This window comes from Coregonus lavaretus (assembly GCF_964263955.1).
Source record: "Coregonus lavaretus genome assembly, chromosome: 12".
In the NCBI taxonomy this organism is placed as follows: Eukaryota; Metazoa; Chordata; class Actinopteri; order Salmoniformes; family Salmonidae; genus Coregonus; species Coregonus lavaretus.
The window spans coordinates 41,789,489-41,806,962 of record NC_139999.1 but is presented as its reverse complement, the minus strand read 5'-3'; the positions used below and the strand labels follow the sequence as shown (position 1 = coordinate 41,806,962).

The 17,474-nt window shown below is 42.7% G+C and overlaps 1 protein-coding gene across 1 annotated transcript in view; it reads left to right on the top strand.

Annotated features, from left to right (window-relative positions):
- Positions 1–17,474, top strand: part of LOC311138690 (calcium-dependent secretion activator 1-like) — a 160,290-nt gene that overhangs the window by 71,878 nt on the left and 70,938 nt on the right. Inside the window, exons 2-3 of the mRNA XM_084173478.1 lie at positions 75–188; positions 9,240–9,572. Coding sequence (XP_084029604.1) covers positions 75–188; positions 9,240–9,572 — 447 coding nt within the window. The remainder of the gene's footprint in view (positions 1–74; positions 189–9,239; positions 9,573–17,474) is intronic.

Genomic DNA, 17,474 nt, shown 5'->3' with positions numbered 1-17,474 from the left:
CTATTATTGAGGTGTCCTCTGTGTGATATGGCTGTGTTATTGAAGTATCCTCTGTACACCCTCTGCCTCCCCAGATCACAGAGCAGCAGCTCCGGCAGACCAACGACCGCTTCAAAGCTTTCCTCAATGGAGACACCCAGATAGTGGCTGACGAAGCATTCATCAACGCAGTCCAGAGCTACTATGAGGTACAGCAACCTAACCCCACTCTCAGTCACAGTCCCATAGTAATTACTGTCAGTCCAGAACTACTACGAGGTTCTCTCTCTCTCTCTCTCTCTCTCTCTCTCTCTCTCTCTCTCTCTCTCTCTCTCTCTCTCTCTCTCTCTCTCTCTCTCTCTCTCTCTCTCTCTCTCTCTCTCTCTCTCCATCCCGAGATAACCTAACCTCTGTCTTTGTCTATATCTCTATCTAGCGCTCTCTCCCTCTCTGCTGTAACACAATGCTGTAACAAACCTATAAATGTCATCTCATCTGTCGACTGTCTCTCACCACTGTCACAATACGCTGGTTAAATGAACCATCTGAATCATTTTCTCTTTCTTTATAGAGACTGCTACCATATCTGTAGCTACTCTGTATATGAAAGTGTTTTCATCCCGTACATGTGTTTCCTATGTGTTGTGGTGCTGAGATGGTGTTAGCGTTCAGTGTAATAGACCAGGCTGATTAGCTGTCATTTGCTGCTGTAACTCAATTAGCATAGACATGAGAGTCCCAAAAAGACCCCCCAGCTCCCTCTGTCTCCCGGAACTGTTATCAGAGCTTCTCCTAATAAATCAAAATCCGAGCAACTACAGAGTTCAGATTCAGTCTGTCCGTGCTGCTGAAAACAGAGAGGCAGAGTTGAGATACAGAGTGGTAGAGAGAGAGAGATACCTCTTCCTCAGTGCTGCTCAGTAAATTAGTTTATCTCTCTCTAACTGTAGGGTTAGGAATCACTCGTAAGTGGGATGGAAGCGGCTGCTCTGTTTCTCGGCGCTCTGGTGCTTTGGCCTGAATTCCAGGGAACTGCTGTGCTGTGTGGGGGGAAAATGGTGGATGAGATGATGTAACGTGTTGTGTGCACATCGCATCACATCTATTCACTGACTATATGGATTAGCTAACACGCTATTCTGGTGCTAGTGAGGCTGCCATCGTACTCACACCTACATTACAGTCACAATTCAACCAGTTCAACAATGGGAGAATTATGGTGCAGATAAAAAATACCCATTTAGAGGATTTCCTTTTCTATCGTCCATTATTCCACTACTTAGAGCCCCAATACTATACTGTCCGAGGGCTTCTTTACTGTACCTACATAGGGCACTGTATGATGGATATTATAAGGTTGCATTAAATCAAATAATGCAATGCCTTGAAGGGGCTCCAAAACCAAAGCAATCCATTTGAAAACAAACAAGTTATTTAATTAGACAAAACGGCGACTCGATTGAAATACTGTAGTTTTTACCCACATAATGCTGGCCCATGTTGACTCCAATGCTTCCCACAGTTGTGTCAAGTTGGCTGGATGTCCTTTGGGTGGTGGACAATTCTTGATACACACAGGAAACTGTTGAGTGTGAAAAACCCAGCAGCATTGCAATTCTTGACACAAACTGGTGCGCCTGGCACCTACTACCACACCCCGTTCAAAGGCACTTAAATCCTTTGTCTTGCTCATTCACCCTCTGAATGGCACACATACACAATCCATGTCTCAATGGTCTGAAGGCTTAAAAGTCCTTCATTAACCTGATTTCACAGGTGATCATAGGATCATCGTTTTCCCCTGGATTTACCTGGTCAGTCTATGTCATGGAAAGATCAGGTGTTCCTAATGTTTTGTACACTCAGTGTATTTACTGACAAGAGGCTGGGCCCAATACTGTAACTATGGGAATAAAGACAATATTCTAGCCAATGAGAGGGCAGATTCACACGTGAACAACAGGCACAACTCCGATAGTAACATTGTTTTTCTCAAATATTTTATTTTACCTTTATTTAAGCAGGGAGTCATGCTGACACTACAGTCTCTTTCACAGATGCATGAACACATCAATAAACAACAATTACACTATACGTATCTATATACACATCAATTACACAATACATGAAAAGCAAAAAACAATCATGTGAAAGAAACAAAATCTTCAGTTAAAAGGGCCTCTAACATGCGTCTGAATTGCCCTAGATACACCATCTCCACCAACTTTAAGGAGTTTTGGAGATTATTCCACATGAGAGGCGCAAAAAAACTAAAAGCAGATTTACGTACCTCGGTGGAGATTGAAGGGATCTCCAGTGCTAGCCATCCATGAGTCCGGGTCTGGTAACTTATATGTCTGAAGGTTAACAATGAGGTAAGGTAACAATTTGTTTTCTGCTATTTAACGAAAGACAGGACCTGTTCCTACAGAAGAAGCCCATTTAACTTTTTAATTTCTTAACTAACTCATCAACATGCTTTTTTAAAGATAGCTTTTCGTCAAACCAAATGCCCAGATATTTATAAGCGGGTACACAGTCAATGAGGGCACCATCCAAGTACGTATGCATAAATAATCAGATACATTTTTAAGTGATTTGGAAAATAACATATACTGCGCCCTCCTGAATTATTGTCACCCTAGATAAATATGAACAAAAATCAGCTTGATCTTACACTCAAAATATCATATGAATCTAACCTTTAATTGAGTAAAAAATGTCAAAGAAAAAAGAGTTATCAAGAAATTATAATTTTATTCAAAAACATGCATGTCACAATTATTGACACCCATGCATTTAGTGCTTTGTGCACACTCCCTTTGCCAAGATAACAGCTCTGAGTGGTCTCCTATAATGTTTGATTAGGTGGGAGAACACATAGGAAGGGATTTGAGACCATTCCTCCATACAGAAAAACTTCATGTTGATGGATGACTAAGGGAATTTAGTCTGTGTGTCACCTCATATTTATACCCCAGTGAAACAGGAAGTCGTGGATGACCACTTAAGAGTTCCCAAAGACTCAGATGAACTTTAAAAAGTTGTCACGACTGTCTGTGAGATGCGGTAAACGAAGTCAGGCGCAGGACACAGAACTCTCGGATACGTACTTTTAATACGAAAAGGATCCAAAAGGACACAGAAAATAACTCCACGCAGGGAGGAAATAACCCGCTCACAAAATAGACAACCGTGAAGGGGAAAACAATCACACACAAAGTACAGATGAGAGACAGGGGTAATTATAAGGGAAACAATTAACATAATGACGAACAGGTGTAAACAATACAGACAAAACTAAACAAACACCGATAACATCGAACGGCAGTAGCTAGTACTCCGGGGACGACGAACGCCGAAGCCTGCCCGAGCAAGGAGGAGGAGCAGCCTTGGCAGAATCCGTGACAAGTACAATCTTAATCGGAATATACACCAAATACATTTTGTTCTTAATAATTTCTAGGGGTGCCAATAATTGTGACACAAATGTTTTTGAATAAAATAAATATTTATTGATATATTTTTTTTCTTAATTTTTTACAATTTTAACTCAATTTAAGGTTGGATTCATATGATATTTTGTGTGTAAGATCAAACTGATAAACAACAATGCCTTTTTTTGTTCATATTTACCTAGGGTGCCAGTAATTCAGGAGGGCACTGTACTTGGTTTTACCTGCATTAAGTACCAATTCAGTTCAACAAAGGCTTTCTGCAGGGCAATAAAGGCAGATTGAAGCTCTGACAGAGTACCGGACCAAGAATCGGTCCCTGTGGGACACCCATTGTTATGTCCAGAAAACCTGATTTAATACCATCATTAAATAAACACTGTGTTATGTATTTTATAAGATGCCACGTATATCCACTTAAATCAGTACATTTGTAACAACAGAAACATTATGAAACTTCTATTCAATCAAATAAGCCACACTTAGCAAATTAGCAATTACATTTTATGTTGACAAAATTCTACACTCTCTCATTGACCTCCATACAAAAAAAACACTTGGTCTGCTTCACGCTGTATTCTCGCACGTACAGAGTCATCCATCTCACTTCACTTTTCCTCTCTGCTGAGGCATGCCCAAATACAGGTGTCAATCTGTTTCCTGGGCCTTGAAGAACTCTGAATGCGCCAAAGTCAAACAGGACAAATAGATTTACTGTTACAGGCTTGTGCAAGAAAGGTCTCTCCCTCTCTCTCTTTTTATGTCTCTCTCTCGCTGTCTCTCTACCCACCCACAGCAACTTCATTATTTCATTCAGTGCTGTGAATACATAACATAACAGGGTTAAAACTCTACTGTCTTCTTATTGTAGTGTGTCACTAGTGTTTTATCACAGTGGACAATGCGGCCACAATTTGGCTGTCACAGTCTAAGAGGATGCAAGGGCCTGATAGACAGTTACTCTGATGTGTGTATGTGTCCGGTGCTATGACAATGGCCTTGTCTGGCTCGGTCCCCATCCCTCTGTCATTAAGGAGATGGAGGATGACCCTGAGAACTGTCTGGCCCGTCCCTGGCTGCTGCTGCGGCCGCCACACGCACACAGACACACACAAGCAGTCTGTCCTGGCTGCATGGAGGAGTACCGGCTCCTTCTACTGATCCCACCCTGTCTTAGGGCTGAACGTAGGAACACACACACACACACACACTTCACATGGATAATATACAGTTGGCTGGGTTTTCCATGCATTGGCAAGACAGAACAGCCGCTTCCGGTAAGACGAGGGGTGGTGGTCTGTGTCTATTTGTCAATAACAGCTGGTGCGCAAAATCTAATATTAAGGAAGCTCTAGGTTTTGCTTGCCTGAGGTAGAGTATCTCATGATAAGCTGTAGACCACACTATTTACCAAGATACTTTTAATATATATTTTTCGTAGCTGTCTGTTTACCACCACAAACCGATAATGGCACTAAGACTGCACTCAACGAGCTGTATAAGGCCATAAGCAAACAAGAAAAGAGGGCACGACAACGCCTATTCTCCCTCAGGAGACTGAAAAGATTTGGCATGGGTCCTCAGATCCTCAAAAAGTTATACAGCTGCACCATCGAGAGCATCTTGACTGGTTACATCACCGCCTGGTATCGCAACTGCTCGGCCTCCGACTGCAAGGCGCTACAGAGGCCCTCAAAATTGCCAAAGACTCCAGCCACTCTAGTCATAAACTGTTCCTTCTGCTACCGCACGGCAAATGGTACCGGAGCGCCAATTCTAGGTCCAAAAGGCTTATTAACAGCTTCTACCCCCAAGCCATAAGACTTCTGTACAGGTAATAAAATGGCTACCCGGACTATTTGCATTTTACGCTGCAACTTCTCGTTGTTTATTATCTATGCATAGTCACTTTACCCCTACGTACATGTACATATTACCTCAATTACCTCTACTAACCTGTACCCCCACACATTGACTCGGTACCGGTACCCCTGTATATAGCCTCGTTATTGTTATTTTATTGTTCCTCTTTTTATATTTTTTACTTTAGTTTATTTAGTAAATCTTTTTTTAACTCTTATTTTTCTTAAAACTGCATTGTTGGTTAAGGGCTTGTAAGTAAGCATTTCACGGTAAGGTCTACTATACCTGTTGTAACAGAAACAAACTCAGATGGAAATCAATCCACCATTTCTTTCTATGTTTTTCTAATGATGTACAAAGCCTGCCTGTCGATGTTCCATCCCTGCCAGATAATGACCACAGAATATCATAGCTATTGAATTGAGATTATATGCTTCTCCAGCAGTGGTTTGTGTCAGCGGTGATGGTCATTTGTGACAGTGAGTGCTCAAGGTAGAGTAGCTCTCCGTAAAATGGCTGCCGTCTGCCTGATAGGAACCAGATATTAATTCAGAGCCCCATCACTCTCCCTGTACTTTCACAGGAGAGAAAATAGTTTAAAGAGAGAGCAGGCAAAGTATATCTGCCAGACTTCAGACCGACTGTTGGAAACAACATAAATCAGTATTTTACTAGGCCAGCTGCTCTATAAAGTAAGGTTGGTTTGGACCAAGAGAGAAAGTCAGTCTGGCAGGTAGTTCTCAGATAGGCATTTACTCTAAAACACACGCACGACACACACAGTTTGGGAGTAAATGAGAAAGAATAGCATTCTCCCCATTCAGTCTGAATAATTCAGGAGTAGGAGAGAGGGAGGCCAGGAAGGAGAGTCTTGATAATAACGAGTGCGTTTCCATCCAATGGCCATCAACGTTGCTCCCAAACATTTGAAATGTTATATATGCTGCTCTCTTTGCTATTATGGCTGTAGTTATATTACTCCAGTATATCACTGTAGAGCACAGAGAGGAAATCTAACACTGAATCGTTCAGTATTCCACCATTATTGTGGTGTGGTACTGCAGTCAGACACTTTCCCCCCTTTTTTTTGTCATCCTGCATGGATGGCTACCTTCCATTGGTTCATATTCCATTGCAGCCTGAGAGTATGAGTGGTTGAAATCATGTCTTCAATCCGCCCAGCTAGCTAGCGTCCACACGGACACACAGACACACACAGGATGACCCTGACTTTTGTACTTCTGTACATTGAATCCACAATGATGAACAAACGGATGTGTGTGGTGTATGGTATTATTTGGTTTGGTGTGTATTCCTAAATGTTATGGACAACAGACAGACATCACCCCAACAGTCATAAAAAGTAATTTGTGTCTATTGTACAAGACGTCCGGTGATAATGAGTATATGATATTCATGTATGAGCTATAGTATAGACCAGGGGTACTCAACTCTTACCCTACGAGGTCCGGAGCCTGCTGGTTTTCTGTTCTAAGTAATAATTAATTGCACACACCTGGTTTCCCAGGTCTAAATCAGTCCCTGATTAAAGGGGAACAATAAAGAAATGCAGTGGAACTGGTTTCGAGATTCAGAGTTGAGTTTGAAGGGTATAGATTAAGACTAAAGGGGTGACTCCTCCTCGTCTGAGGAATTATATATAGTGAGGGAAGAAAGTATTTGATCCCCTGCTGATTTTGTATGTTTGCCCACTGACAAAGAAGTGATCAGTCTATAATTTTTATGGTAGGTTTATTTGAACAGTGAGAGACAGAATAACAACAAAATCCAGAAAAACGCATGTCAAAAATGTTATAAATTGATTTGCATTTTAATGAGGGAAATAAGTATTTGACCACTCTGCAAAACATGACTTACTACTTGGTGGCAAAACCCTTGTTGGCAGTCACAGAGGTCAGACGTTTCTTGTAGTTGGCCACCAGGTTTGCACACATCTCAGGAGGGATTCTGTCCCACTCCTCTTTGCAGATCTTCTCCAAGTCATTAAGGTTTCGAGGCTGACGTTTGGCAACTCGAACCTTCAGCTCCCTCCACAGATTTTCTATGGGATTAAGGTCTGGAGACTGGCTAGGCCACTCGAGGACCTTAATGTGCTTCTTCTTGAGGCACTCCTTTGTTGCCTTGGCCGTGTGTTTTGGGTCATTGTCATGCTGGAATACCCATCCACAACCCATTTTCAATGCCCTCGCTGAGGGAAGGAGGTTCTCACCCAAGATTTGACGGTACATGGCCCCATCCATCGTCCCTTTGATGCGGTGAAGTTGTCCTGTCCCCTTAGCAGAAAAACACCCCCAAAGCATAATGTTTCCACCTCCATGTTTGACAGTGGGGATGATGTTCTTGGGGTCATAGGCAGTATTCCTCCTCCTCCAAACACGGTGAGTTGAGTTGATGCCAAAGAGCTCGATTTTGGTCTCATCTGACCACAACACTTTCACCCAGTTCTCCTCTGAATCATTCAGATGTTCATTGGCAAACTTCAGACGGGCATGTATATGTGCTTTCTTGAGCAGGGGGACCTTGCGGGCGCTGCAGGATTTCAGTCCTGTGTGTTACCAATTGTTTTCTTGGTGACTATGGTCCCAGCTGCCTTGAGATCATTGACAAGATCCTCCCGTGTAGTTCTGGGCTGATTCCTCACCGTTCTCATGATCATTGTAACTCCACGAGGTGAGATCTTGCATGGAGCCCCAGGCCGAGGGAGACTGACAGTTATTTTGTGTTTCTTCCATTTGCGAATAATCGCACCAACTGTTGTCACCTTCTCACCAAGCTGCTTGGTGATGGTCTTGTAGCCCATTCCAGCCTTGTGTAGGTCTACAACCTTGTCCCTGACATCCTTGGAGAGCTCTTTGGTCTTGGCCATGGTGGAGAGTTTGGAATCTGATTGATTGATTGCTTCTGTGGACAGGTGTCTTTTATACAGTTAACAAACTGAGATTAGGAGCACTCCCTTTAAGAGTGTGCTCCTAATCTCAGTTCGTTACCTGTATAAAAGACACCTGGGAGCCAGAAATCTTTCTGATTGAGAGGGGGTCAAATACTTATTTCCCTAATTTAAAATGCAAATCAATTTATAACATTTTTGACATGCTTTTATCTGGATTATTTTGTTATTCTGTGTCTCACTGTTCAAATAAATCTGCCATTTAAAATTATAGTCTGATCATTCCTTTGTCAGTGGGCAAACGTACAAAATCAGCAGGGGATCAAATACTTTTTTCCCTCACTGTAAGTCAATTCCTCTTAAACCTATACAGTCACAATAGAGTCTACTCAATACAATAAATATGTTAAATAAAACACACAAAAAGATATTCATTGTTTATCTTCGGTAATATTGTAAGATCCATTTTAGCTGTTAGCGTCTTACAGTTGCAGTGTAAATGTTTAAGTTATTATATTATATATTATCGTTCATATATTTTAATAACTACATGGTCTGCTGTTTGCATTCTTGCTCCAGATGAAGACATGCCACCGTTAGCGCTTTTGGATTCTTTGTTATGAAAAGCGCTTGATAAATTAAATGTATTATTATCTGTAGCTGCAACAGCAGTTTGACCCTATCAATCTATACTTGTTAGGTGACAGTCATTGACATCACATTGCTCTCTCTCTCTCTGTTGCAGTAGAATTTCAGATTCTCTACTTGCATTTATTGTACCTACAGTAGGTTTGATTATGTAATGTAATCTACATTTATATGAGCCAAGTGTGTGTGCTCACCCTTTATGACACTGATGATGGTTAAGTCAACCAAAATATTACCTTATTTATGCACCTTATTGCACTGTGCACATTTTGGGGCTTCATGTCCTAATAAATATAATATATTTTTGCCTCCTTTTTAGATGGTTTTCATGTTTTCAACAGTTTGTGGTTACCTATGCTTTCCAACATGTCTCTCTGTGACCACAGGTGTTCCTGAAGAGCGACCGCGTTGCCAAGATGGTCCAGAGCGGGGGCTTCTCAGCCAATGACTGCAGGGAGGTGTTCAAGAGGCACATCGAGAAGCGCGTCCGCAGCCTGCCCGAGATCGATGGCCTGAGCAAGGAGACAGTGCTCAGCTCCTGGATGGCCAAGTTTGACACCATCTACCGTGGGGACGAGGACCCACGCAAGGCTCAGCAACGCATGACGGCTAGTGCAGCCTCTGAGCTCATCCTCAGCAAGGACCAGCTCTACGAGATGTTCCAGAACATTCTGGGTATCAAGAAGTTTGAGCACCAGCTGCTCTACAACGCCTGCCAGGTAAGAGCAGGCGTTAGTAGAGGGAGGGTGTGTTTGTATGCATCACTGTGAAGTATGGTTGCGTCTGAAATGGCACCCGATTCCCTGCACTCCTTTTGACCAGGGCCCATCGGCTGTTATTTCTGACACATCTATGTGTGTGTACATCACTGTTGAAAAATTACTGTTAGACCTTTCCCAGTGGGCAAAACTGACTGGTTGCAATAACGTCATCATGATGTTGCAGCCAGTTTTGCCTGCTGGGTAAGGTGTTATCCTCATGAGCAAAGCCTCACCTAGTAAAAATAACAAACAAAACACAATGCAGGGCCAAGAACAGTGCAGCATTTGCTACAGTTGTTTAGGCTATGCCTGCAGCTGTACATAATTTGCTACTGTAGCTGTACAGCTACAGTGGAAGTCTCTTGGCGTTTTTTTTTACCTTGACTAGAGGGCCTGTTTTCCATTCAAACAGGCTGTTCCTATTCTTTTCTTTTGGCTGAAACAGCCTTCCTCAGGTCTTCATCAGGTGAAGTAATATAAAATAACATGCACCTGACACTTCTGTTCAAGAGGGAGATAACACAAACCCAAAGCAGGGGTATATTCATTACGTCTTGCAACGGAAACCGCTTACCTTTTAAGAACCAAAGGGAAGCAAACAGAGTAAATGGAACTTTGAGGGACCTACCTGAATTTGTCCAATAGAAACTCACATTTTCGTTGCAAATGTTTTTTCATTTTGAGTAAACAGTTTCTGTTACAAAACATTTTGCAACAGAATTGGGTAATGAATACACCCCTGGTAAATCACAGGCCTATCTGACTTATAGCACCGCCCATAGAGAGCTAGCGCTTCGATCTCCACCCTATTAAGAGTGACATGTTGAGATTGCTAGAGGATAATGGTGGACACCAGGGTGCCCGTGTCAGAAAATAACTCTCCCTCCCCGCAGCACTGCTTCACTTTTACAACACACTATGGGAACGCTGAGACTAAGAGAGCAGATAACAGCGCTAATAAATTCTTATTCCAGGAGCTTAATTAAAGTCTGATCACAGGAAGCATTTGGAGCCAGAGCTCAGATACATTTACATTTCCTCATAATTTAATACATTAGCAACCACACAAGTGAAGAATCTCTTCGGAAACCAATGAGTTGTTGAAACGACTTAACTTCTTCGCTCAGACAGAAATTATCTTACTCTTTTCTTTGTCATTAATGTTGTGTAAAATCTGAAAGGTTGCAAACCCAACGGCGTATCCTCAGGTGCAATTAAACAATGGAACCTAATTTGAATATTTAAACACCAACTGACGTGTTTTTCCTTCAACTGAAGTTTAATGGCAGATTGTGAATGTAGACTGGGTTACAATGTGAAGTTATAGATTGATCGTTGTTGTAAATCCCAAGCCACACTCCGTCTCTCTCTCTCTGTCTCGCTCTCTCTCTCACCAAACCTTCATTTGTTGGAAGTTTGTCTCACGCTGAGGTAAAGCACATCCCCTCTGAGTCTCCCCGTAGCCTCCCCACAAATTCACTGTGCTTTAGTTGCTTTAGTTTCTTAGCTCATCCTTTGAAGATGGCTAACCTAGTTTTCCTTTGTTGCCTGGCGGCAGAGCGGAGCAGAGTACAGCCGATGGTGGAGGGTCATGAATGAGGACACTGTGCTGTGGTGTGGTGTGGTGGTGTGGTGTGCAATCCCTCTAAACATGCACTAAGCACTGCAGAGCTGCAGACAAGGAAAACGCTGCTATATTTTAAATATCAAAGACCTCATTTTATTGGCTGCTCTTCTACCTTGAACATTTTCTTTTAACCATTTTGAAGTGTTTTTGACTGACTGACTGTGCCTCATATTGAAATGATATTATGACAGTGACAGTAAGCCAGCCTTTCCTCGGCAGCATCCCAAATGGCACCCTATTCCCTATACAGTATTAGTGCACTACTTTTGACCAAGGCCCATATGGCTTTCTCTGGTCAAAAGTTTAAAGATTCAACGTTTATTGGTCACATGCACAGGATACAGCAGGTGAAGATTTTGTCCATAGGGCTCCGAGACTGGATTGTGTCGAGGCACCGATCTGGGGAAGGGTACGAAAAAATGTCTGCAGCATTAAATGTCCCCAAGAACACAGTGGCCTCCATCATTCTTAAATGGAAGAAGTTTGGAACCACCAGTACTCTTCCTAGAGCTGGCCGCCCGGTCAAACTGAGCAATCGGGAGAGAAGGGCCTTGGTCAGGGAGGTGACTAAGAACCCCATGGTCACTCAGATCTTTTTTGTGTCCATTTTAGAATAAGGCAAAATGTGGAAAAAGTCAAGGGGTCTGAATACTTTCTGAATGCGCTTTATGTCTTATGATACGTGGCTGGTGATGACGCTATGCACGTAGTACTCAGTGGATTCTCCATGCAGAGGCAGGATCGGACGGTGGCTTCGGGGAAAACGAAAGGAGGCGGTGTGTGTGTTTTTTCATAAATAACAACTGGTGTGCTGCTTCAAGTGTGAAGGAAATGTCAAGCTTTGCTCACTTGATATAGAATAATATAGGGCCATAAACATACAAGAAACCGCTCACCCAGAGGCAGCATTTCTGGTGGGCAGAGTCTTTAACACGAGGAGACTTAAAACTGTCCTACCTCACTTTACCAACACGTCTTCTGCGCCACTAGGGGCACTAAAACTCTAGACCACTTTAATTCTACCCACAGAAATGCATACAAGGCCCTCCCTCGTCCTCCCTTCAACAAATCTGACCATGAATCCATTCTCCTGCTGCCTGTTTACAAACAAAAGCTCAAACAGGAACTACCAGTCATGCGCTCAATATGGAAGTGGACGGACGAAGCAGACGTATGGCTACAAGACTGTTTTGCTAGTATAGACTAGGATATGTTCCGGGATTCATCCAATAACATTGAGGAGTCTACCACAACAGTCATGGGCTTCATTAATAAGTGCATAGATGATGTCACCCCCAAAGTGACTATAAGAACGTATCCCAACCAAAAAACATGGATTACAGGCAACATCCGCGCTGGGCTAAAGGCTAGAGCTACCGCTTACAATGAACGTACACGGACATGGACGCATACAAGAAATCCCGCTACGACCTCAGACGAGACATCAAACATGCAAAAAGACAATATAGGAGGAAGGTGTAATCCTATTACACCGGCTACGACGCTCGTCTTATGTGGCAGGGCTTGCAGACGATAACGGATTACAAAGGGAAACCCAGCTGACCAGCGACGCAGAACTCCCAAATGAGCTAAATGCCTTTCCTGCTCGCTTCGAGGAATATAACACTGTGCCTTTTGTGAAAGCCCCTACTTTTCCGGATTACTGTGTGATCTCGCTCTCCGTGGCCGATGTGAGCAAAATGTTTAAACAGGTTAACAATCCCAAGGCCAGACGGAATTCCAGGGCGCGTTCTCAAAGCATGCGCAGACCAGCTGGCAGGTGTCTTCACAGACATTTTCAATCTAGTTTTCAGTGTCTTCACAGACATTTTCAATCTCAATCTCTTGTCCCAGTCTTTAATCCCAACATGTTTCAAGCTGACCACCATTGTCCCTGTTCCCAAGAGCGCCAAGGTAACCTTGGTATGGCAATTGCACCACCCTTGACCGCAAAGCGCTATAAAGGGTGGTGCAGACAGCCCAGTACATCACTGGGGTCGAGATCCCTGCCATCCAGGACCTCTATACCAGGCTGTGTCAGAGGAAGGCCCGAAAATGTAGACTCCAGCCACCCAAGCCATAGACTGTTCACTCTGCTACCGTCCAGCAAACGTTACCGGAGCATCAACTCTCAGACTAACAGGCTTCGAGACAGCTTCTACCCCCAAGCTGGTTGATCAGCTGCATCAGGTTAGTTACAAGTGGGGTTGGAGCGAAAACCTACAGGAGGGTAGCTATCCAGGAACAGGGTTGGACAACCGCTTGACCTGACTAAATGGCTCTCTCAGAGGCGTGTGAAAGTCATTAGTGTGTGTGTGTGTGTGTGTGTGTGTGTGTGTGTGTGTGTGTGTGCACGTGTGTGTGTGTGTGTGTGTGTGTAGGCGCATGTGTGTGTGTGCGCGCAAGTTTGTGTGTTCGTTTAGCCACTACAAGCAATGAGCAAGCTACTCTATCAAACACATCCATCCAGATCAAACACACATAGTTTAGCCTTTCTGATGGTGATGGATTGAATGGCATATTTTCTCCCTAGAAAGGTGGCCTTGCGGGGGCGTGAGGCATTGAAGAGGCGTTCCGAATGAGTTTGTGCCAGTAGACGACTCATACACCACCTGGAGTTTATTTAATGAAAGCACAATCAGACATAATTGCCAGAAATTGTCGGGCTTCAGCAAACGCAGTCAGAGACAGAGAATATGAATGTGCTTTTGCCTGCCTTGTGCTCACGCACAGACATGAGATGAGATGGCCTTGCAGATCTCTTTCACATGTTAACTAACATTTACCATCTTACATACTTGGATGATCGTTTGCCTTGCTGAAGAGGTTGCCACAGAAGGTGATGATAATCACACGTCATCACAAATGTGATGATAATCACACCTCAGTGACAGTTCTCTCCCATTATCTACATGGCTTTGAGCTTTAGTGGTGTGGTTATACTGTTTTTAGCATTATTGTAACTCAATTACAAACGATGACACTGCTGGTTGTTTATCATTAAATGTCAACAGTGTGTTGTGTCTACAGTGTGTTGTGTCTCTACAGTGTGTTGTGTCTCTACAGTGTGTTGTGTCTCTACAGTGTGTTGTGTCTCTACAGTGTGTTGTGTCTCTACAGTGTGTTGTGTCTCTACAGTGTGTTGTGTCTACAGTGTGTTGTGTTTACAGTGTGTTGTGTCTCTACAGTGTGATGTGTCTACAGTGTGTTGTGTTTACAGTGTGTTGTGTCTCTACAGTGTGATGTGTCTACAGTGTGTTTTGTCTCTACAGTGTGATGTGTCTACAGTGTGTTGTGTCTCTACAGTGTGTTGTCTCTACTGTGTGATGTGTCTACAGTGTGATGTGTCTACAGTGTGTTGTGTCTCTACAGTGTGATGTGTCTACAGTGTGTTGTCTCTACTGTGTGATGTGTCTACAGTGTGTTGTGTCTCTACAGTGTGATGTGTCTACAGTGTGTTGTCTCTACAGTGTGTTGTCTCTACAGTGTGTTGTGTCTCTACAGTGTGTTGTGTCTCTACAGTGTGTTGTGTCTCTACAGTGTGATGTGTCTACAGTGTGTTGTGTCTCTACAGTGTGATGTGTCTACAGTGTGTTGTGTCTCTACAGTGTGATGTGTCTACAGTGTGTTGTCTCTACTGTGCCACAGTAACAGTTTAGTCTCTCAGCTCCTTTCATAAGGCTGCTTGGGTGCTGCTGAACAGTTATGGGCACAATGGATGGATGTGGCAAACGTTAATATTATTCACATAATCACATTTCATATGGATTAAATAACACACAGCATGTGTCTCAAATGGCACCCTATTCCCTATATAGGGCACTACTTTTGAACAGGGCCCATATGGTTTTTGTAACAAATAATAGGATATACTCAGTAACTAAGGTATTTGTACTTACAAAGTACACAAAGATAGCCTAACTCAAATGCATTTGACAAATTTGGTTTTTGAAGATTCTGGGTCTCAAATTGAGAGTGGGAGGAATAGCATTAATATTATTTTTACATTTTAGACTCTAAAGTACTGTTACATAAGATAATTTGGCATTTCATCTGTGACATTTTCACAATGCTACATTTTGGATTTTATTATTTTGTTTTGTTCTCCCGTCGATGCGTAGGGTTCATGTCGACAATAGCCTGGGTTTCCAATTGAGGCTTGAGTGGGGAAAATCATATTCATAAGACACATTATTTATTTATTAGCCCCAACAGTAAAGTTATATAACAGAATCTATGGCATAATCATAATGCTGAAATGTTGCTCTCCCATCAATTTACAGTTGCTCTCCCTAGTCCCTACCTGCTATTATCAGGAGGAGGGACCTTGACAGCCAGTGGGGTTCACATTGACAATAGTTTACATTATGTTCAGCTCTCTTCAGCCATTGTTGCTGTGTGAGTCACATGAAGGATAGGCTGGCAGTCTTTACAGTCTCTGTTCTCTCGGAGGCGTAGGAGGTACCTTCACCACCACCACAGTGTGTGTGGGTGAGAGAGACGGCATGTAGCCTAGTGGTTAAGACCGTTTGGTTCAAATCCCTGAGCCTACTAGGTGAAAAATCTGTTGATGTGCCCTTGAGCAAAGCACTTAACCCTAATTGCTCCTGTAAGTCGCTCTGTGTAAGAGTATCTGCTAAATGACTAAAATGTAGAATGCCTGAGCTAGTTACAGTCACTTGCGTGTGCTAGCTACAGGAAGGGAATATAATTTTAACAGAGAATCGCAAGGCTTTTGTAAGATTTCACATTTCTTGTGAAAGGGGTTCGGTTCAATATGGACTGTTTTATTCATACACAGATATGCAGATAAAGAAACACATATACATGTTTACATATACAAGTAAAGATGTCCTGAATGGTTGAGAGTAGAGGACATTTCTGCTGCACTTAATGCCTCTAATATAAATAGATAAGCACTTGAAACATTTTGAGTGCCAAACCTCAATACTGCATCTAGAGGCATTCGATGAAAGCAGATTTGGTCTCAGGTTAGTGCTATGACACCAATTAACAGGGTAAAAATAACTGTTCTGTTGGTGGTGCGTGAAGCTGATACAGTAATACAATGATGCAGTGTAACAACGTTGCTGACTGGTTGAAAAACCCTCATTTTTCTCACGCTCTCCTCACTCAGCTGCTCTGCTGTGTGATCATGCATATTTACCCGCACGGATGAACTCTCTCTCCGGCTGAAATTATTCTCCCAATCTCAAGTGGCAGCTGATTCAATTACCTGCATCATACACACGGGGCGATGTCAAAGGGAGGTAAGAGAAAGCAGACAACATCAAACTGAACCTCTAACTCTAAAACAACAAATCACAAACCCACAGCCAAGAGACAGAACACATACCCACACGCACGGGCACATGAATGCACACACACACACACACACACACACACACACACACACACACACACGCACACACGCACGCACACAGCAAATTGGCCAGTGTTACCTAGTGTTGATTTTCCAGTGTATAATTTCTAGTGTTGATTAATGAGTTAAAGTAACTCTGTAAGAGTAAATTAACACTCAGTGGCGTAAAAGCACCCCAGTGTGGGTGATAATAACCAGTGTTGAACCAAAACCATGCCCATCATTATTATATTCCCAGCATGTTCTATTGCAGGTAAATTTTTTGAATGTTTGTTTTAATATCTCTGTTTTTGCTTGTACATTGCAGTTGCGGCCCGCCCATTAGGGCTTTAGGGATGGCGCCCCACTTGTGATTGGTAAAAAAAAAATAATAATATATATATATATATATATATATATATATATATATATACAGTATATATCTTTTTTTTAATGCTCATAAAAGTGTGGTAAATGTGTACATTTTCCAGTTTCAAAAATATTTTGTTCTAAACAAGCTGTTCAGTTATTTAATACTCTGCCCCTCAGTGACTGCCAGCAGCTTCGCGGGCACATAGGCCGTGTGAAAATTGCTGGGATTGTTTTTCCAGCTATTTGCTATGAGGGGGAACTGCCCCAATGAAATCACAGGATTTCCTAGCATAAATTATAACAGCACAAAGTAAATGGACCATCCTGGGGTGCGCACATGTGCGTTCAGTCTGAACTTCTAGGTCTCCATCCCAATGTCACGATCGTCTTGAAAAGAAGCGGGCCAAGGCGCAGCGTGAGATGCGTACATATTTATTTTCTTGTACACCAACGCGAACAAAGCAATAAACGAAACGTGAAGTCCTTCGATACAAACACA